Raw genomic sequence first — 22,919 nt, forward strand, 5'->3', positions numbered from 1 at the left:
AAATTTCAGCCAGAAAAAAGGCTCCCGAAAATTCTAGGTGACCTTTTTAGGGAAAAAATCCGTTAAAAATGGGCAATTATACCATTTTTCAGATGTTTGAAAATCCTAGGAGAGGCAGCCAAGCAAGAAATTTTACAACAAATGTTCCGAAAATCCTAGATCACAAATCGTCTTCCGAACAGATATTTTCCGAATATTGACGTTGGGTGCCCCTGAGCTTACATAAGTAGCATTTGTTATTGGCACTCATTTTAGCTTTCATAAGTTTATCTTTAGTATAGACAATGTTGTGGTTTATCTTAACTGAAACATGACAAGCTTGACTTCCATAGTCGTGTCGAAAGGACATCTGTAAAGTTTTGGGGGATCCAAAGCTTTCACACCCTGGCTTAACATTCCATCCTGTGTGTTATGGGGTAGGAATTTGCTTTTGGCAATAATATTGTGAAGCGATGCGTTTGTTATATTTTTGAGGCGATCGTACCATACGCTCAAATGGTTTTTTACTTTTATTTTCATGATTTTTTGTTTGCCACATAATACATTTTTTCATTTATATTATATTATAACGAAAAAAAAGTCATAACAAAGGGATACAATACAATCTGGGAGCAAGAGCAAGTGAATCTAGTTCAAAATAATAAATAAGTAGATAAAATAAACTAGGGTATTCGAAAATAATTTAGAGCGGGGAAATCTCACTGAAGCCTGAGGGCTTATTACATTAATTGAGACTTTCCCCCAGTGTAAAGAATAAAGACTCATAATAAGCGCATATATGTGCAGCAATTTGAATACTGTATAGAAACCTGAACTAGACTGGAAGAGTACAACGTAGACGTATCAATAGTTCATTGTCTGATTTTCTGGTGATCAAGCATGGCTTTTCACGAGGCTCCATACTTGGCAAACTTTTATTCAATCTATGCCATTGATCTACTGCCTGTTTGTGCTCACTGCAAAGTTGAGTCCTATGTGGAGGCTCAAGAGCGACCAAATGACCCTTGCCTCCTGGTGCTGTACAAAATGGCTACCTATCAACCGCGGCGAAACAAGATTCTGTGTCTTTGGGTATTCACAGGTTGTCTGTCTGAGGAACTATTTTGGTGACTAAGTCCAAGCTCACCGTTTGCGGCTGACAAAATGGGTAACTAAGAGGATATAGACGGGTAAAGGCAAGGGCGGATCTAGGGTAGGTGTACTGGGTGCACGTGCACCCCCCTAGGTTACCAAAAAAAAAAAAAAAAGATTTTAGTTAAAAAATTCTAAAATTTACAAACGAAATAAAAAACCTAAATAACAGACAGCGGTCCGTTGTGCCTTAAAACCGCTAGTTTTCGGAGTTTCGTTTTTGGAGTTTTTCATTTACAGATTTATCATACTACATCCCTAACCCTCTTAAGGTGATTACTTAGTAATAGAAGTTCTCGTAAGAATTTCTTTAAACTTTTTTCGGTTGTTCCCTACATTATGGTGACTCGAAATGTGCAATTACAAAAATAGGTCACCAAACTCGTTTGGGAGATATAACCTGTTCAAGTTACTCATTTAATCATTGCGACTCCATCTATCAAGGACAAGTTTGTTCCATCGGTTCAAGATACGTTTTGCAGGAACAGGAAGCACAACTTTGACGTAATTCTTGAAATAACAAAACAGGCGTATTGTTTTGTTCAAAAGGAATAATTTAATATTTGTTTTATGGCACTGACTACAAATATTCCTCGGGTGCGCGATCTCGAGGAGACAATTTTGTGTCCTCGAATGATGGTTACGAATACTTTTTTCCCTGTAACTTTTTTTTCAGACGTAATTTTTTTTAAAAATTCTTCACAGCACAAAGAGGAGGAGTAAGAGAATAAAATTATCCAAAAAAAAAAAAAAAAGGAAGGTCACCAACCTCGTTTAGGAGAAACAGAAAGCAAACCAAGCTCGGCCTCTCAACAACACGCCTCCCCGATAGCGGGGTTTCACTTTCACTTTCGTACTGAAATGACACTTAAGCATCATCAAGGCTATCACTCGACTTTTTGTTTTGCGAGAGTCTAAAAAGTTTCTTGTTTTGCTCTTTACTGCTGTGCTCTGAAAACGGCCATTCTTCTTTCTAGCGATCTTTCCCGCACGAAAGGTCGCCATTTTGAAGTTTTTCGGCCACGTTCGATATATCAATATTCACACATGGCTACGAGTCTTTATGGTTAAATTTAAACATTGTTTTGTTTAGAAATATCCGTTGAGACTTGTGAGACAAAGAAAACAGAATTGAGCCGTGAAATTTGATCGTAAAGCCTCTTACCCTGCCTGAATACTAACGTGGCCTAAGCTGTGTTATGCGCAGAACAGGATGCGCAGTGCAATATTAGGGAATCACCTTAAAAGTATGTATTATACATTGAGGCCGTTTATACGAGAGAAAATAAGCTGCGAAAGGAACTATATAAATATGTATAAACTCCCCGGCCAGGATAAGCCGCGGCTTGAGAAAGCCGTGAACGTAGATTTTGTACCATTTATACGGGGTGTTCGCGGCTTATTAGGGAGCTTAAGATCTATGACGACGACGTCGACGAAAACGCCACAAAACAATGATATCATTGGTTAAAAGAGCATAAATAATCGTGCTGCACGTGCAGCACGGGTTTTAGCCCATATTTTTGCGGTTCTCTGCGTAACGACGACGTGAAATCACTAAATTTGAGGTTTTGACGACAATGTGAGCATGCAACAAAGAATCTTTCATTCTCTATTTTCAGTCTGAAACCGCTCGTACCAATTTATTTTTAGGATACTTCGCCCACATTGTACGACGTGAACGCGATGGAATTATCGCGAAAGACTTTTACTAGAGCAAAGTTCTATTTTGAGGTGACGTTTTCGTCGACGTCGTCGTCGTAGATCTTAAGGTCCCTATTTTCTCTCGTATAAACGGCCCTATTGTCTAACATATAAAGATTGTGCATTTCCGTTTGACATGTGCAGCCCCCTAGCCAAAATCCTAGATCCGCCCTTGAAAGGGAAAAGAAAGTAAGAATCAATACTTAGTGGTCGCTGTTCCCGTTGGATTGGCTCCGAAGAACTCAATGAGCTATAGCCCACGTGCTTCTCATGGTATTATAAATAGCGAGTTTAAGATCTACGACGCGACGGCAACGAAAACGTCACAAATTATGCATATTTAATGAGCAAAAACAATAGCTTTGCATGCTGTGCACGTGCATTTTTCATTTTTGTACATTTCTTTGACGTTTTCTGCAAATCTACGACGTGAAATTACCAATTCTCAAGTTTTTCAGAGAACGTGAACACAAGGCAGCGAATTTGAATTTTCTGTCGTAGCTTCAACACCGCACCTCTTAATTCAGTTCCTGGAACGTTACACTAGTTTTAGAAGTTAGAGAAGCCGACACAATGACGAAAAAGATTAATTGACCTGAAGTTGCAATTTTAAATGACGTTTTCGTTACCGTCGCGTCGCAGAACTCCCTATTTCCTTAGTGACGTAGAACTCATGGCAGGCTCCGAATCTGACAGAATGTGACGTCACGTCGTTCCCAGGTTTTCGGGCGTTTACGAAGCTTGAGGCTGTCGTCGATATTTTTCCTTGTGGTGTAATTTGTTACTAATATTATTGTAGTTGAGCTGGCAATCATGGGGTAGCATTAGTACCTTCACCGGACCAACGTTGTCAATATGTAGCCATTGTATCTGATAGCACTTTTTCGTGGGGAAACTGAGAAGACAACGAAGGTAAGACTGTTTCTTTTCCACGAATCATCGATCCCTTCGTTAATCTGTTATTACAAAAGGGAAAAACAGATCGTATAGATTTGATAATTAAGCTTATGTATTACAAACTGAAATGTTCAAAAGTAATTCTTACTCTTTAAAGTAACTTCGATTCCATTAAAAATCAGCTGCCAAGCGTTTTTATGTTCCCCATTCCTTGTGGAGGTACATGCATGTATGCCATGCCGGAAGCCAGACAGAATTGCTTTCAGAATGGACCAGCTGGAAGAAGACATGTTTACCTTTTTCATTTATCATGAGCCAAGAGTGGATGCATTTATGAATTTGAGGTAAAATGCTTCAAGATAACAAAGAACCGACTATAAATAACAAACTTTGATTGCTATTCGTACTGGGTTGCCAGTGTGGCAATCCCAGCCAGAAAGTGGGTAAAATTGCTCTATTTTATTTATGGGCAATTCCACATGAGAAGTGTTAAAATCAATAATTTCAATATTGTGATTTGAATTGAATTATTGCCTCCAGTGCTTTACATACATATTAATGTTTGCAAACAAATATTTTCTGCTGATGTGAACAAGTCCGTACTCTGGAAGGAGCGCAAAGTAAGCATTTCAAACAATGATACTGTGCATGCAAAACCTCTTCAGCTCAAAACAAAAACATGGCTATAAGTACTTTACTGTAAACTATTTGTTTGTCGTATAAAATTTATTTAAATAATTTCAAAAAATAATTATTGGGATTTTAGTTTTTGTCACAGACGTCACGTACAATAACGTCCGTGACATTTGGTTCTTACTTTTGCTCTCCTTGAAAAACTAATGGAAGAATAATCAGATCCTTACTGCTGGTTAGTTATTGGTACTTGGGATGTACAAATATCGAAACCAAACATTGGTGTACTGTAACCTTTGATGATTACATGTAGCCAAACTCTGTGATGGATGTTACAGTTTCAAAGTTCTCAATAAGTCACAAATTTGGAGTATTAAAATCATCTAAATGTGAAAGCAGGGCTACCAAATCACAAAGCCTAGGCTCTCATACATACAAAAATGTTTATTGTACAAATGTTGAACAAAATTTGAACATGAACATTGTAAATCAGCAACAATTAAACTAGCTTTCCTGCAAAGCTGATAAGATAATAAGAACTGTCACACAGTAAGTAGATATTTTGCTGTCACTTGGATACCATTTTGAATTTTCTAATGCTCTTGAAAAGTTTCTCAAAGACAGAGAAGGAATCGAACACATTAAGTGGATCTGTGATCTCCGTTGTCTGGCTATTTGTATTTATTTGTACTCAACTCTGCACAGTCTTCAGGTAAAAAAATGATTGCAAATGTGACAGCTAAGAATTATTTGAAAGAAGCTTGTTGTCTATTTTGTGCTTCATTATTTAAAGAAAAGGTTCTTCAGGAAAGAGTTTTGATTCTGAAATTTATTTTGTTGTGTATGGTACCGTAATTTGACAGGATTGAGTTTCTTGTCTTCACGCACGCAATGAAATAGGAAGGAGTTTTTGCCTCTAATAGCTGTCGTTTGTTTGAATAAATTTTTCGCTGCGCAAAAGGTCGCCTTTATGACTTCATCATGTTGTGTAATATTCAAGCTTAATAAATTTGCACATGTGCGTTGAAATGTGATACACAAGGAGACGCTCACATGGTTCATATGGGGTATAAAACTAGCATTTCACATTACACTCTAATCAGTTAAGTCTTTTCAAATAGTTTATAAGTGCTACACAGCCAACGTTCGTAAAAACCTAACCTTTCCTTGTACAGTACTTGCACATGTTCACTGCTGTCACTTTAACATCTGCAGTTCCCACGGCTTGCTCCTACAGGTATCTGACCTTGTAGCTGACAGTTGGTAGAGCAGCAGTGATCTAACCCGAAGGTCGTGGGTTCAATTCCCACCCTGGTCAGAGTTTTTCTCTGTCCTTGTGTGGGCCCATTTTCATTAGTAGGGCTAGGACTCACATGGTTCATATGGGGTAGAAAATTAAGTTCTTCATCGCCATCGTTTGTAAAGACGTAACCCTTCCTTGTATCCTGTAAACATTTCTATTTGGACATGATGCAAAATTTAAAGCGCTTTTGATTCTAAATATATCTCCTGTTGGACTGCATTGGTGGTGACTAGTTATGCATGTAAATCCAGTTTTTCTTAGATAAAGGTTTTTTTACACCTTTGGGAGAACTGTTTACCATGAAAGTGAAAAACTTAGAAATTATTAAATATAAAGATGTAAGAATTACGCATGATGAAAGGTTTTCTCTATCAATATCACGGCAAAGTGAGATGAACGTAACAGACTTTCATGACAGTGTGTTGTGTTGTGTCGGTGCTGTGAAAATTAAAACAGTTGTGCACAACCACTATTTCCTTGCTCTTTGTTTTCGTCTTTGCCTCGGTTGCAGTTTTCGTCCAGCCTAGGTGATTTCGCGGTAATTACTATCGGCAAAGACGAGGCATTACCGCGTTAAAATGCACTAATAGTTTGAAGTGGTACGTGGAGCAATCATATTGAAGAAATAACTTTAAAAGATTACGGCAGAAATTAGTGCTCTAAAACGGCTTAGAGATTTTGCAAGTTGAGATGTACTTGTTTCACTTTATAATGCTCTAATTGTGCTTTACTTTGATTATTGTTGTGAGGTTTGGGGTTCATTAGGAAGTGTATTAGCCGAAAGGCTTCTGAAACTCCATAGCAGATGCACTAGGGTAATCATGCGTTACAAAAGTGAGGCTGGACAGTCAGGATTAGCCCTACGTCATCTTGGCTGGAGTTAACTCAGCGAACGCAGATTTCATATTAAGGCTAGGCAAATGTTTAAAGTTCTCCAGTTCTCCATGATGTGGCACCGGTGAGGCTTTCGAATATCTTCAGGAACTCATGTTCAGCCAACAGTTATCATCTAAAAAATGCTGATAATAAGTTGGCCCTTCCATTGCCAAAGACTGAGTTTTTAAAAAAGAGTTTTAGCTATAATGGTCCTAGGGTATGGAAATACGTAATTATTGTGAAACTTTACAGTATCTGCATTTGATAAGCTTATTTCAACCTATAGACCAAAATTTAAAGTCAAACAGTAATCTATTTCTATTTTTATTTCTTAGGGTTATATTTACATGTAATTGCATGAATTAGTTTTAGTCACAGTAATCTATTTCTATTTCTTTGGATTATATTTAATGCACGAATAGTTTTAGTTGTGATTGTTACTATATCAAGTATATTTTTAATTTTTAATTTTTGTACTTAGTTCACACCCCTATTGAAAACCATCTATTGCTTTTCTTTACATTTTTGAATACAGTAGGTTAGCGCGATTAAATAAAGTTGATCTGATCTGATCTGATCTGACCATTCCTAGAATTAAATTAAATGAAAAAAACAAAATGACTGTTAAGGTTCCTTTAACAAAGTTAGAATTTACTTTTTTTCTTTATTGTTAATTATAATAAATTATTCCATACCGTATTTACTCGAATAAGCACCGCAGCGCTTATTTCATTTTTCGGGCCACAAGTGCAGCGCTTATTCGAGGGCGGCGCTTATTGAAACATTGTACCAAACAAATTTACTTTTTCTATATTTTTATTCAACGGTACACTTTCTATCTGTTAATTTTCCTAGGGACTGATACTAAACTGATAGTAAATCTTACGAGAGAAATTCACGCGGTGAAGAAAACCCAAGAATTTCATGATAACGAGAGCGAACTCCTTTGTCGTTGTGGAACAATTTATAGTGTTTTTCCTGGTTATATGAAATTCCTCGAATAAGTGCCGCATCGGCCGAAAAAAAAAAATTCACAATGCCCAAACTTTGAGTAAACTGAGATATGAACGCACTTTAATTGCAATGAAAAAAAAGGTTCCTGGTTCTCACATCTCCTGAAATAGTTGAAATTCTGAAACAGTTTTTCAAACATCATATAAATTATTCTAAGGCCTTTATTGGCACACCCACTCAGTCTTGTTAAAATTCTGAAATATTATTATTAAAAGAAAAAGCGGTCTCTCCTGTGGCTCTTCCTGTGTTTTAATGATGAGTACCAACTTTTTATTTTCAAATTAATGCTGTGTTGCTCTCCCAAAGGTAGTTCTTTCAAACGCGTCAATATGGCACTTTTGGTTGTGTTGAAGAAACCGGATTCTGGAAATAATTTATCTCAAGTGCGTTTGCGTGAATCATAAGCGTTTTGCCTGAAAATTTTAAAACTGGTGGAGGTGGCGCTGTGACCTCCTTTTATTGCAAATTCAAAAATACAACATTGATTGTTATGCTAGATAGAGAATATATATGAAGCATCGTATATTTGAACTGTGAGTTGAGATGACTTTTGTCAAAGAGATCATTCGCCCTTGTCACACGGCGGCCATATTGTCACGGGGGACCAAAAAAGCTTTGTTTTACCACGTCAAGCCTCACCCCAATGGTTTCCACTGCGAGGCTTGGCGTGGTAAAACCAAGCTCTTTTGGTCTCCCAGGACAATATGGCCGCCGTGTGACAAGGACGAATTGAAGTGACTTGAGCAGCTTAAGCAGATGTGAATAAAGCCTGAAAAAAGTCCAGGCTTGGACGTGATTTGAACCCATAACCAGGTGATTGCATTGCTCTGAGCTACAGTATCAAGTCCTTTGTGACCTGGCCATTTTGGAGTTCATCTAGTATACACACTGTATACATGTATCTTGTACAAAGTGAATGCGTGATAGAGAGAATATGTGAAATATGGTATATTTGAACTGCAGAGTTAAGGTGATTGATTTTGGAAATGAACAACTCATGCAAGAAAAATTGCAATAAAAACCTAAAGAAACATCCTTAACGTGCAATCGCGTTGTGTACTGCTCTACTATGTGATCTATCAGGCCATCTAAGAGCTGGGCAAGTGCAAGACAAACTATATGACCTGTACGAAGTGTATGCATATGCATAACAAAGAATTTACACGAAGTATCTGAAATTGAAACACCAAGCTAGGTTGGGATGATTGATATCATGGAAGATCATTGTAGTGAACGAATTAAATCTAATCACGAGGTACCAAGTTGTATTATCCTTTTCCCCTCTTGAAATTTAGGGACACAGACAAGACAAGTCATGGATGCTTAAATGGTGGTTTTGAGATGTACTACATGAAGTTCCTTTGGACAATATGATGATGATCAAAAGACTTGACAAGATGGTGATCATTAAAAGAATCTTTCAAAGCAATGGAAACATGATGATGTTGGTGTAAAGGTCAAACTAGGAAAACATGGAAGGTATAGTGCAAGTAAACACATTATTATGAGAGATTTTGGAGTTAAAACTGAGGACGGTTTCTACTAAGCCGGTACATTCTGCGCATGTCAAGACATTCGGGTGGCGTTAGACAGAGTAAAATTTGTCACTCCCAGTCTCACTCCCAGGGGTAAATGGGTTAATTATCTTTGAAAAATGAGTGGTTACCCCAAGTTTTCTTTTTGGATTTCAGTAATGCTTGTTAAGATTCTCTTCTCCCATATATTTGTAAACTGCACAAAAATGCCTTTGAACTAGTAGGCACCATCCTTAAAGTGGTACTATGATCAAAAAATCATTTCCTCTTTTTCTTCTGAATTTGAAAGCGTGTTCGCTTAACACCTAACTGGCAAAATGTTGAGCTTTGAGTTTTATCCAAAGGCTGTTTATTTTGAGTGTAACTTTTGGATTTCATGGTCCGCCATTACTCATGTTCAAAACTGGCCGATTGGACCTCAGAGGGTTGGATCTAGAGAAAATGACGTCATTTACTCACTAGCTTAAAATTTCAGTGTGTAAACGCAATTTATTATATATGTAAAACACGGGTTGAAAAGTCTGAAAGCCTGAAACTCCTGTGCTGCATATTAATTAGGCCGCGTACACACGCATTGCATTCTTAAACTAATGAGTGTTTGACGTCATTTTCTCCTAGACCCAGCTCTCTCAAGATTTTGAAGTTAGTAATGGCGGACCAATAAATAAGAAAATTCCAGCTAAAATAAACAGGTGTCTTTTTAAAATCAGAACTTAAAACTTGGGTGAATTAGTGTTTAGTTAACATAGTTTTGAAATCCAAAGGAAAAACAAATTTTTTTTTTGGTCGTAGTACCACTTTAACTCTTTGATCAGAGTAAAATTTTTATCCTTTTGGAGATGTACTTTAGGTAGTGGGAGTGGTTAGCAGCTCTTGGTTTTGATCTCAAACTTGAAGTGGAACATTCATTAATTTTTTGTTCACAGTTTACTAGTACAACCATACATGCCAGGGTCGCGCAAACAAATAATCAAATTAAAACTAAAGGGAAATACATGATGGAAGTGGAGGTGGAGATACATGTAAACTACTGTAATAGCACAATCCATACAAGTAAATAACTACATGTACACTGTACATGTATGATAGCATTGTTTTTGCCTTCTTATTGGCTGTGAAATGTTATCCTGATTTACTGAAAACCAAACCTGCTGACACCTTAATTTCAATGATTTAGAAGCAAGGGATTTAAAAAGTAAAGGAATGACTGAGCCAATTAAATGCTTCAAGTTCATTCACTCAATAATTTCAGTTCCATTTTTATAACTTACAGCAGAAGGGTGCTTGTGTTGTGGTTTAAATTTCTTTCAACTTGTTCAAAATTTTAAAACTAGCCAAGAATTTTTAAACTGGGTTGAATAATTCAAACCAGTGAACAGCCATCAAACCACTGTTTGCAATCATCTGAAGTATTTGAAGAGTATGAGTGAAAGAAACTTGCGATCCGCTTATGATTATTACAAGGGTATCCAAGGTGTTCTGGGAGGCGCGGTGGCCTCATGGTTGGTGCGCTTGACTCTACTTGTCTGGGTTCGGGTCCTGGCCAGGGACATCGTGTTGTGTTCTTGGGCAAGACACTTTACTCTCACAGTGCCTTTCTTCAGCCAGGTGTATAAATTGGTACCGGCAAACTTAATGCTGGGGATTTGCCCGCGGTGGACTAGCATCCCATCCAGGGGGGAGTAGAAAATATTCCTAGTTGCTTCATGCTACAGTAACCAGGAGCAAGGATGGCACAGTCGGTTAGTGCGCGGCCTTGGTGCAAGAGGTCCTGAGTTCGATTCCCGGATCTCGCATCCTTGTTTCGACTCCTTTCCTTTCCGTGTAGCTAGTAGCTTTAAATACCCGTAAAACGGAGCACTGATGGAGAGGGGGGAGTAAAATGAGCGCACCGTCGACCTCAGGTTTGTCAGTGATTGAAAGTTACTGTTACGAGTTATCGATGTTAAATAAGGTCTACTTTACTTTACTTTACTTTACCAGAGATAAGCGTTGGCCTGATGGGCCCACTAGGCTCGTAGCAGACTTTACTTATATAAGGTGTTCTAATTGAGAAAGGTACCTCCTTGATTTTACAAGATGAACATGATTATGGTGTCTTTAAATTTGCATAAATACATGTAGTAGGGGCACCTGTTAAGTAAAGGTATTAAGGGAAGCAGATGGGGAGGTGCAGTATAGGTGGAAGACGAGGTAGTATTTAAGGAAAGGGAGATGCTATATTTAGACATGGTAACAGTAATGAATTAAATAAATCTGACTTCCTAACTAAATTAAATTACTTAAGACTACCACAATAAAAGAAATGATAGGAAACCTGCTTTACTTGTAAGGAAGCCGTGTATAAAAGCAACATAAAACTTACATAAGACTACTATTAAAGTCATACATGTTACTTGTAGTTCTTCAGCTTAGATTTAAATAATTCATCAAGAGAGGGTGACTGTCGAGTATCCAATGGCAGACTATTTCACAATACAGCTCCGCTATAGGACAGACTTTTTTTACAATAATTAGTGTGGCGCTGAGGGATGGCAAGTATACGTGTACAGTCACTGTCTCAAGATTAGATTATAGGTTAAAGTCTCAGAACGGAAGACAAAGTACGAACTAAGATAGTCTGGAACCATATTATTACTGGGTTGCCAGTATGGCAATCCCAGTTGGAAAAGGGTAAAATTTGTTTGTTACTGGGTTGCCAAACCCAGTCGGAATCTGCGTTTCATTTCTCTGTATTATAATTATTGTTATTTTGCTTTTCGGTGTCGAGAAAAGTCTTCCCTATCCCTCCCCTGCTAAGTAGTGTCTGTGTGTAGAGTCCTCTGGGAGTATGTTTCATCAGTTTCAGGGGCTGGTAGAAATGGGTAGATTTTGTCCGGTGGGCACAGAATATTTATCTTGACCTTCATTGGTGTCGAAAGTCATTGTAACACGAATGGTGTTTTAGTGAATCTTTAAACAAAATATACCCTTATGGAGCTCAAAAGTCAATTGAATAAACAAGACAGACAGTGAAAAATAAAGATCTGGAATCTTCAAAGCGACAACAATTGCATCTTTCTCCGTTGGATGTTGTCACGAAGTGAGCTTTGCTTCCAATGTTCTTTGGCGAACTGTGGTGTACATGAAGACTGAAACCGAACGGCAAATTCTGTATGGGTTTAAAAGGAATCGAACGCCTTGAATGCATCACATTGTTTACTGAAGTCGCATCTCATTTGTCTGGCAATTTACATTTATTTTGTACTCAACTCTGCACAGTCTTCAAGTAAAAAAAAATATAGAAATGTGACAGTGAAGAATTATTTGAAAGAAAGCTTGTTGTCTCTTTTGTGCTTCATTATTCACGGTCAAGGTTCTTCCGAAAAGGGTTTTAAGATCCTGAAGTGTGAGACTGAAATTTATTTAATTACTGTTGTTCCTTGTTTGCACGCACGCAATTAAAATAGGGAGGGGGTTTTGCCGCTGATACCAAATATTTTGTTTCTTTCAATAACTTTTTACACTGGAAAAGGTTTTTGTGGCATTTTTCGTCCAAATGAAGGCCTAAAAATAAAGCTTTTTAACGACCTTTAAGTGGAATGTTTTTTATAATTTAATATTCTCTGTCCAAAATTTGCATAAGAAGCTTGAAATAAACATTGCCACTCACCACAGGAAATTTGGTTGCTGATTTGCCTCTTCGTAGAGTTCTCGTTAGTATTTTATTTAGTGTGCTTTTTAACGACCTTGAAGTGGAATATTTTTTGTAACTTAATATTCTCTGTCCAAAATTTGCATAAGAAGCTTGAAATAAACATTAATTGCCACTCGCCACAGGAAATTTAGTCGCTAATTTACCTCTTCGTTGAGTTCTCGGTAATATTTTATTAACTCTGCTGTTATGTACAACACTGAAACCAAAGTTTCTTGGCTAAAAAGTATGTTGTTTTACAGTACCGCTCAAAAGTAAGTTACCACCTCGCGTCGCGTTTCCTGCGCGACGCGATTCGCGTAGCGTGAGAGTAACCGAAGCGTAAATTTCTGGCATATATTAGGAACTAACGTGTTATGCGAAATCAATCGATTTCGCGTATAAATTCTCTCTCTGCAGTTGCATGAGTAAGCGAAGACGATTTTTGATTTGTTAAATTGTATGGGAATCGTGGAAATTGCAAACTGCGAATTGCGAATTGGAGACGACGTTTAAGCGACAATAAACATGCATCTGGTTTACAAGCGGAAATTCCGATGCAAAATAAATTCTTCACATACGAACAAGCGATGATTTCGTTGAAACATCGACAATTTGGTGGAAAAAATTCGTTACGAAAACAATGCGTAGTTGTACCGGCGATTTTCTGTGTAAAGTTAATAAATGCATGGAATTGACTTCGAATCGATCGATGTAAATTTCTTTCCCACACCTTAAATCGATCGTCGATCTTGTGTGGTTCTGATTTTCCTTATTTGTTTGGAAATTAGCGATAGACTCTCACAATATCAATAAAAAAATCCACGTCGAAATTGCCGTAAGGAGACGACGTTTAAGCATCAATAAACACATGCATCTAGTTCACAAACGAAAATTCTGATGGAAAATAAATTCTTCATACACGAATAAGGCCCTGTTTATACGTCGCATTAGAGACGAATTTAATTCACACGAATTTAATTCCAGCAATTTTCTTCGACCGTAAAGCGACGTATAAAACGAACTGAATTGCTCCTGTTAAATTATATTCGTCCAGACGTTTTATCCGTGTGCCCCAGACGGATACAACGTCTGAAATGCGTGTCGGTTTTATACGTCGCTTTTCAGTCGCGTCCAAGTAAATGCATACATTATTTTTCGACGACATAAATTATTCCACCGGCTAATTTTGAGCCCACGCTCACAGTTTTCACGTGCATGGCATGCGTGAGGGGACAGGAGTTCCCGCGAAAATAGAAAACATGGCGACTGCTGGAGCCCTTTTCCGAAAAACGTTGAGTCAGACTTGTTGGTCATGCGAGGCTAAAACGAAATACAGTTGTATTTCATGTGACAGACCTGTATGTGTTCGTTTGGAATGCTCTGTGGCAGAACTGGATGAAGAGGCAGAGGGATGGGAGCCGGGAAAGCGAGTTGGGTACTGTCTTCTTTGTGCAAGAATTTATACACGAACATCCACTCCTCGTAGCCCAGAAGCATCTATCTCGGCAAATTTGGTAGATGAAACATCTTCGCGATCAAAACTGAATGATCAAGGTTCAGATTTAAGCAGTGAAAGCGAGGAAAAGGAGCCACAGGTCCCCAACAAAAAACGCAGAAAGCAGAATGAAGATGGTCATAGCGAGAGCCCCGAGGAAACCGCGGTAAAAGGGAAGAAGCGTGGTAGAAAAGCAACGTGGTTGGAGATCCAGGTGACTGACATGGTAAACATAATCGTCAATGACGAGAACATTCTTCGGAAGTTGGTTTTCACGAACACCAAGAAAGCATACAACACTGAGGCTTATCAGTCTGTGTTAAATAAAGTGAACGAAGAATATGAAGATTCATTCCCGTTCACAGTAGAGCAGATGAGAACCAAGTTTAAATGGTGTGTAGCCACATGCAAGAGGATCTGTCTTACTGTAAAGACAGCAAGTGGAGTGAAGAGGCTGACTGATGAGAAAGGATATGGGAAGTGGTTCGACCTACTCTACCCTATAGTAAAGTCACGTGATTCATGTCAGCCTGAGCAAGCTCGTGAACCTTCAGCCAATGAGAGTAGTGCCAAAGAAATCATCGAGCATGGGAGCAGTGATTGCAGTCCCGTCGAAGATAGTACAAAGGAGCCCCCTGAGAAGAGCATGTTTGTACCAGTTAAGAGGAAGGGTAGAAAACATAAATCAGACCAAATTGCATCAACTGTAGATTTAATAAGATCTGTAATTGAAAATGACCCAACAAAACAGCTCTTGGAAAGCATTCATGAGGAGATGAAACTAGCAAGAGAACAAGAGAAAAGGTATTTGGACATACTGTTGGGTTCAGGTCAGCAACCCTTCCAACAGTATCAACATCATGGTGCATATAGCAGCACACCTATGTTTTCCAACAATGGTGTGCCTGGAAACCAAACTCAGACAGGGATTATGTACCCCCCTGAGACTGCTGATGGTTTCACTCAATACTTTTATTGACTCTGGTTTTCTGACATTTGCATGTTTGAGAATCTGTTGAACAAAAACTGCAAGATCCATTTTTTTGTTGCATTTTCTACTTGGTTTAGGCTTATTTTGATAATAAGCTTCTCATGAAAACAGTGGTTTTGGAGAGTAAATACTCCCTAAACAACATGGGAGGTCTTTGTTCATATGTTTCAGTTTGATTCATTAACAAACATCTGTTGCAAAGTTGACATTTTAAAAAACTCAAAATAGTTATAAAGCTACAATAAAGTTTGGCTAACATACAGTGTACCCATGTTTGTTTCCTAAGTCCTTGTCAAACGGTAGACATGTCGTAGGTAAAATCTGTTCTCAGGTTAAACTGGAGTTTCCTTTGTTTCTCATCCCAAATTATTCATGATCATGAGTAATTAGAGACAAAGGAAATTCTGACTCAACCTAGGTTAAAAACGGGTTTACATATAAGAACAGGTTTAATCTACAACAGACACACCATACCAACTGTCATGATTTTACTGTCATTGCTTTCAGAATTTTTTTGTTTGTGAAACCACACACTATTTATTCATCAAAGTATAATCACCCTTACTCAGAAGTCCTGTGGAACAATTCCTCATACAGGTTGTTAATAATATACTTAAGGGTAATATGCTTAAAGTGTTTGTACATTATTTCACCCTAAATTGAAATTTCAACTTTCAAAAATACCATAATTTTTTTTGCCCTTCCCATATTTTGCATGAGCATTGTTTTAAGTTTCTCATGGGCTGTAAACTCTCACCAGATGCTGTAAGTTATATTGAAAACATTGCTTATGCAAAGTTATGGAGGGAAAAAACAGTATTATGGTACTTCTTGAAATGCCCTATACTCAAATGGCTTAATTCAGTGGTTCAACAAGTGCAACAACATGTTGACAATCATGATGTGTTGCATACTTTTTAGTGGGAGTCCCACCCCCTCATTGAAGAATGCTCCCTTTATTTCATAACTATATCAAGCAAACTCCCTTGCCAATAAAAAATCCCCACTTGGCAAACAGCAAAAATTTAAAAGCAAATCAAAGACACTTTTCAGGTTGAACAGTTGATTAGTTATATGCTGTAACTTTTTAGCTCCTTCTGAAAATCTAGCAAAAACAGAAAAGTTAGTGCTGACAGATTACTGCTCTTCTTTCTCTTCCCAAAATTTGTCGAGAAGTGCTTTTCTTATCTCTTCTGCATGATGTGATTTATCCTTCTTCATGGTACAGTTTCTCATCATCAGCAGTTCTCTGACCTCCTTCCTGCTTCTTCTCCCATGTTGTGCTGGATGCTCTGTTAAATCTAACTGTGATGGTAGTGAATCACTCACGTCTATACAAACATTGTGAAGAACAACACATGCTAATGCAATGCATTTAACGGCATCACGTTGACAAGATGATTTACGGTAGAGAACTCTCCATCGACTCTTTAGCTGGCCAAAAGCCCTTTCTGATAGCATCCTTGCCCTGCTGAGGCGGTAGTTAAAATAGTGCTGTTCAGCACTCAGAACAGCATTGGAGTAAGGTTTCATCAACCAAATACGAAAAGGGAAAGCTGAATCCCCTAGAATCAAAGGATAAATGTCTGTTCCTTGAATGTTCTGTGATATTTCGGGGATCACTTTCTTTTCCGTGATATCACTCCATAGCTGTGTAGACTGAAAAATAATCGAGTCATGTGAGTTACCTGGAAAACCTACGCTGACCCACATGAATCTTGCTGCAGCATCGACAATGGCCATCATAACAATTGAGAAAAAGTTTTTAAAGTTAAGGCACTCTTTGCAAGCTTCCTCTCCACCAGGTGGGCACTGAATTGGGATGTGGCAACCATCAATTGCTCCCCAACACCAAGGAAATTGCCAAAGCTGGTTCATGTCTACCATGACTTCTATAAAATCCTGTTCAGAAGTTGGGAAATGATTTGTCACTGCCTTCTTCCATAAGTTTTTAACGATTGCCTCGCAGACTTCCTTAACAATGACATGGATAGTTGCTAGCCCAACGCCAAACAATTCTGCTATTGTGTACAGGTAATCACCCCTCCCAAGCCGATAAAGACATATTGCTAATCTGCACTCCGGAGAAATTGGCATTTCAGTCAGCTGATCCTTTGTGATATCCTGCCTGATATTCTCTAGTATATAGCAAAACGTTTGGCGCGTCACACGAAAGGTTTTCTTGAATCTTGAATTGTCATAAGTTGACCACACCATTTCCCACCACCCATTTTCTGTGTAAAGTTAATAAATGCATGGAATTGACTTCGAATCGATCGATGTAAATTTCTTTCCCACACCTTAAATCGATCGTCGATCTCGTGTGGGTCTGATTTTCCTTATTTGTTTGGAAATTAGCGATAGACTCTCACAATATCAATAAAAAAATCCACGTCGAAATTGCCGTAAGGAGACGACGTTTAAGCATCAATAAACACATGCATCTAGTTCACAAACGAAAATTCTGATGGAAAATAAATTCCTCATACACGAATAAGCGACGGTCTCGTTGAAACACCGACCACTTGGTGGATAAATTCTTAACAAAAACAATGTCCATTGTGCGTTGCTAAAATTTCTTGCCAACCGCAAAACTTTTGGAGCGTGCAATTTGAAACATACATTTATTGAATATCCACCAACATCATTGAAAACGAAACTTCGTGCGAAATGTAAGGATGAATTTTTCTCGACGCTCGCACATGAACATTAACATCAACCAATAATACAAATGTAATTACACAGCATAAAACTACAATTAACTTTATTCCAAAACATCCTTTCTACATAACACAATATGATTATTATTAGCTACCCTCAACAGTGCTGTTATCGTCAACAATCTTAAGTGCGCAACAAACTGCGGACTGCGGACCCAGACTGCGGACCGGGTATAAAACGCGGACTAGGTATAAAACTTGGACTGAATACAAAACACTGTGAAAAAGGCGCAGAGCAACGAAATAGCAATAGGCTGACGACGTGAATTGAAGTCCGACATGAGGATGGTGGAAAAAATGTTTCGCGCCATAATTATCAACCATAGCATTAAAGTGGATACTCTTTTGGCTTCTCAGAACGACGAGCAATAGCTCACTGAAGGTTTTAGTTGAAATTGCAAAACGTTTGTATGTTGTACGGTCAGTATAAAACGCCGACTGCGGACTAGGTATGAAGCAAGGACTGAGTTTTCAAAAACGGAGTATAGAACAAAACTAAGTTTGTACTGACCCAGATAAAGATTTTTTGAAAGGCCCTTGGGTACTCTTATTCCGTGTCAAAATATTGTCCTGTACACAGAAATGCTCAGTTACAACATCGACTGGGCTAGAGAAAGTAAGAGTAGAGATTTTATCTCAAAATTATACCTTACTCCACGAATTTAAAAAGGAAAGGAAAGGAATTTTATTTAAGTGTCTAGTCTTTCTAGCGCTGGAGCACTAATTGGGGTCACTGTAAACTGAAATCAACAATTAATGCAATGCTAGGGTGGAAAAATTGTTATGGGGAAGAAAGGAAACACTTTTGGCAGAAACTTAAACTCTACGTATATTTGCATCTTTTATATTAAAGTCCTCTGACTCTTGTTGTCGTAGTTCGAGCCAGCATGGCCGGATGGAGTCAACACACACATAGTGTTCTGGCCCGTCACGCAATCCTTACTTCCAAAGTCTGCGTAAGAGGCTTCAGTTAAAGCAGAGTTAAAGTTAAAGTCGGTAGTGTGTATGCGGAAATCAGTACGTGGACTATAACGGTTGCTTTCTTGGTCGAGTGCTGTTTACAGATGGACCCGTGCGACACTGAGGTGAACAAAATGTTGTATCAATCGCAAAAAAACATTTATTTTGCGAATAGATAAAGAGACCCCCATGTCTTACCTCTGAAAAATACAACATACAAACGTTTTGCAATTTGAACTAAAACGTTCAGTGAGCTATTGCTCGTCGTTTTGAGAAGCCAAAAAGTATCCACTTTAACACTATGGTTGATAATTATGGCGCGAAACATTTTTTCCACCATTCTCATGTCCGACTTCAATTCACGTCGTCAGCCTATTGCTATTTCGTTGCTCTGCGCCTTTTTCACAGTGTTTTGTATTCAGTTCAAGTTTTATACCTAGTCCGCGTTTTATACCCGGTCCGCAGTCTGGGTCCGCAGTCCACGTTTTATACTGACCGCATAAATAATTATCTGAAGCGTTTGGTTGTTTGACCATCGGGTTAAAATTTGTGTTTAAAATTTTCAGAGCGAGTCTCCAAAAGGAAACACAAACCAAGGATTATTATTATCTTGAAAATGTGTAAATAATACGAAAACTTACTTTCCTTACACAAATTAAAGCGCTTATGATTCACGGTTTGTCGATCGGCGAACGAAGCTTTGTCAACAATGAAATATGCTCGGAAATTGCCACATTCAGTAATAATATATTACTGTATGAAGATACTGCAATTTATCATAGGCATGTTTTCTTCGAAAATTGGCCTTTCACAAACACCTTCCACGGTTAAAATTGAAACAAAAGGTCAATTAAAATCGCGCGAGCGTCAAGCCACTGCACTTACAGATTTCTTACCATTGCGCGTGACATGATTCGTGTAGCGTGCGACGCGAATCGCGTTGCGCGCGAGGGTGGTAAACTACTTTTGAGGGGGTACTGTACTCTAAAAACAACGAACGATTAACATTCTTTCTTGCACATGTAGTTCGTTCAGATGACCCAAGGTGATTATATGCACCTTTATGCTTTCCTGGCATGTGATCAATTTCTTCCTTTTGACAGAACATTATGACCTTTCCCTTCATTCCTAAAAGTCATTAATCTTTCGATGAGAATTCAATTCAGAGTTATATGTGAAAACTTTGTTACTTTTTTCTTCATCTGTCTTTTGGCTTGTCTTTTACTGTTACCGCCCAGCATTTACGGGAACTTATTGGTGTAAACGTAAAGTCAAAAAATGTTTTGACCTGGCATCAGATTAGACTGAAAAGAAGAGGAATTATGAAGTGGAAACAACATCTTCAGTCCTTCCTTAGTGTGTGCAATAAACGTTTGCTTAGTGCAACTGCAAGACATGCTGGAAAACATCTGTCATAGCAATTTGCAGTTAGTTTTTTGCAGACTTTTTATTTAAAGAAGAAACAAGTGAATTTTACTCAAGAGCATGTTTTGTTATCTTTAAACTGAATTTATTACCAAAGGTTAAAAACTAAAACACCTCAAAATGGGACAGGATATTACAAAATAATTAAACATGTGAACGTGTGAGCCAAAGGGCCTCTGCTGGCACGACATCTGGGTGACCTCTCAAATGGTCTTAATGACCCCCCACTTGAAAAAATTAACTGGAATGCTGCAGTTCAATACCACCCAATTCAGTGCCTTCTGTTTTTGTGTAACACATACCACAGGCAACCCAGTGTACGCTCCGTGGAGCGTCTAGTTTACAATCTTATACGTCAATCTTGATTTATTAACAAGGTGTTGACGGTCCAGTTTGACCCAATTTACCATCCGCAACAATTTGAAAACGTTATGATGCGTGCAGCGCGATCTTGTAACTTTTGAGAAAGACTCGTAGAACAGGACTCCCACACTGAGCTGCAGTAATTGAGAGGTGGTTGGACTAGTGAATTGTAAATTGAAAGTAGTCTTACATGGGACCGAGTACTTAATACGTTTAATGAAGCTTATACCAAAAGCAATCTTTTTAGAAAGCTCGTTGATATGACACACCCTAGTAAGATTTTCACCGATACATATATGTACACCTAAGAATTTTACAGTCGAGACTTGCTTTATCGGAAACTGGTTGATTGTGCCAGTGGGATTTGCTGTAAAATGAGCAAGGTAGACTTTTGACTGTGCAGGCGCGTAAAATTGTTTTTGTTTTCTCAGTTTTCGACAGTCATGCAGTTTTGTGCACTGTGAAATCGGACAACCAAAAAGTTTAGCGATAAATCTTTCATAAACAGGTTGTCAGCAAGCCAAATCAAACATATTACCGTGAAAAGCAACTCAAGTTTAAGACAAAAATCTTATCTACATCGATTATCGAAGTTTTGCGGTTAGTGAAAGTCTTCGTGTCAAGATGTCGACAGTCAAGATGGCGGTTTGTCTGCAATGAGTATTTGGCGAGCACGCTTTCGATCCATTTTTGTGCTGTCCAAGGGTCTGCTTCAGATTGTAATTAATGTCAAACTAAATAAATATCACTGTTTGTTTCCTCAAGTTCCTATTTTAGGTTTTTGTTTGCTTCATTTTGTGGTGATAAAGAAATTGTGTTGTTATCATTCTATATTCCGTGGTGTTTTTCAACCAGAATGTCACCTTTTTTGTTTGTATCATTTCTTTGTTTAACTCGAGTACAATACTGTAAGTAACTAATCCTTCCATTTGATTAGTACAGTCGTCGTTTCAAACCCATGATTTTTGTTGTTAGGTGAGATGAATGGTTTGATTAATAAATTTAGTTTTTGTTTTACCTCAAATGGAAATTTGTCGTCTTACCCCTGAGACTTTTGTCTCGCTTCGTGATATAGGAATTAACAGGGAATACCTCTGCTAGTATACAACCTGTTGGCAAAATCAGGTAATGTGTCATGGTGCACTTTCAATTCACCCTAGCCAGACAAAGTTCCGTTGGTCGGATTTCATTTTAAAAATATTAGTTTTATATCGTCACACTTTTTGACATTGCTAGTTTATAGAAACTATAATCTACAATAAAATGTAAAGTTCTTACCAAGTTCTACAAACCTCAGATTTAATTTAGGACAGATTATTATCTTGTGGATCCTTCCGTTAACTTTTTTGGCATTTCTTGTCAAAACGACAGTTCAGGAGTGGAATTAGATTGCACTTGAAAACTTGAATGCCTCTGCATTTCTGTTTATTTCTCAATAACTAAATCTTGATATGGGGATCTGCTTGGTCAAAATATTTTCAAGGACTACCTCAATAATTTGGTGAAATCAAAAGAAATTTAAGGTAATTCCCTTGAAAATGACATGCATGTACTATCCAGATTTTTTTCAAACTTGGCACAATTGATATTCATACACAGGATATTAAAAAAATGCAATGAAAAGATGGGGTCACCGTGCTTGTTTTCGCACTGTATACCCTTTATTCGAAGTGTTTTTTACCGAATCACGCGGGAAGCGTTCGAAACTAGATCAACCGGAAAAATTGTCATATAGCAAAAGCTACTGAGTATTACTGAAAACTTGAACCTACTTGTTTGTCCAGGCTAAAGTGATTTGAAATTGTTCAATCTTGCAAAGAAATGTACGCAAATTGGAACGCTACAGTCATCACCTTACACTCGGTGTCGGTCTCCACATCAGGTTCCCATCATTTATATGTAAGTACTACAACTTCTACTATCCAACCTTTTTTCTCCTTGAAATATGTTTTCCGTGTACCTATTACGAGGCAAAAAAACCATTTAAAATGGGGGGTCACTTTACTTGTTTCTTCGCAACATGATGATAAACGGATGTCAAAGGGGCAATTATTTTGGATTCAAAATGAACATTTTCCGCAAAAGGACTAGGGCGAGATCCAAAACAACACCTTCTTAACCGAGAAGAGTTATCATGATTGCATGTAAAAGCTCTTTAACAGCAAAAGCGGCCATTGTTGAGTCTCTTCAGATGGT

The 22,919-nt window shown here is 38.0% G+C and overlaps 2 protein-coding genes across 4 annotated transcripts in view; one reads left to right on the plus strand and one right to left on the minus strand.

Annotated features, from left to right (window-relative positions):
- Positions 1–3,557: 3,557 nt before the first annotated feature.
- Positions 3,558–22,919, plus strand: part of LOC137970828 (NLR family CARD domain-containing protein 3-like) — a 57,351-nt gene continuing 37,989 nt past the window's right edge. The window contains exons 1-3 of one of the 3 annotated variants that reach the window (XM_068817409.1): positions 3,564–3,747; positions 3,915–4,076; positions 8,854–9,037. The gene's annotated coding sequence lies outside the window, so the exon portion shown is untranslated. Of the gene's footprint in view, positions 3,748–3,914; positions 4,077–8,853; positions 9,038–22,919 lie in introns of all 3 variants that reach the window. The other 2 variants (XM_068817411.1, XM_068817410.1) reach the window with 2 other exon arrangements.
- LOC137971606 (uncharacterized) lies at positions 16,393–17,472 on the minus strand. The gene has a single exon (XM_068818405.1). The coding sequence runs from the start codon at positions 17,470–17,472 to the stop codon at positions 16,393–16,395; it is 1,080 nt and encodes a 359-aa protein (XP_068674506.1).

This window comes from Montipora foliosa, chromosome 9, assembly GCF_036669935.1.
Source record: "Montipora foliosa isolate CH-2021 chromosome 9, ASM3666993v2, whole genome shotgun sequence".
Taxonomy (NCBI): domain Eukaryota; kingdom Metazoa; phylum Cnidaria; class Anthozoa; order Scleractinia; family Acroporidae; genus Montipora; species Montipora foliosa.

What these genes read in the sequence shown, in the direction of transcription:
- LOC137971606 (XM_068818405.1), bottom strand. Translation starts at nt 17,472, where the DNA reads ATGGTGTGGTCAACTTATGACAATTCAAGATTCAAGAAAACCTTTCGT.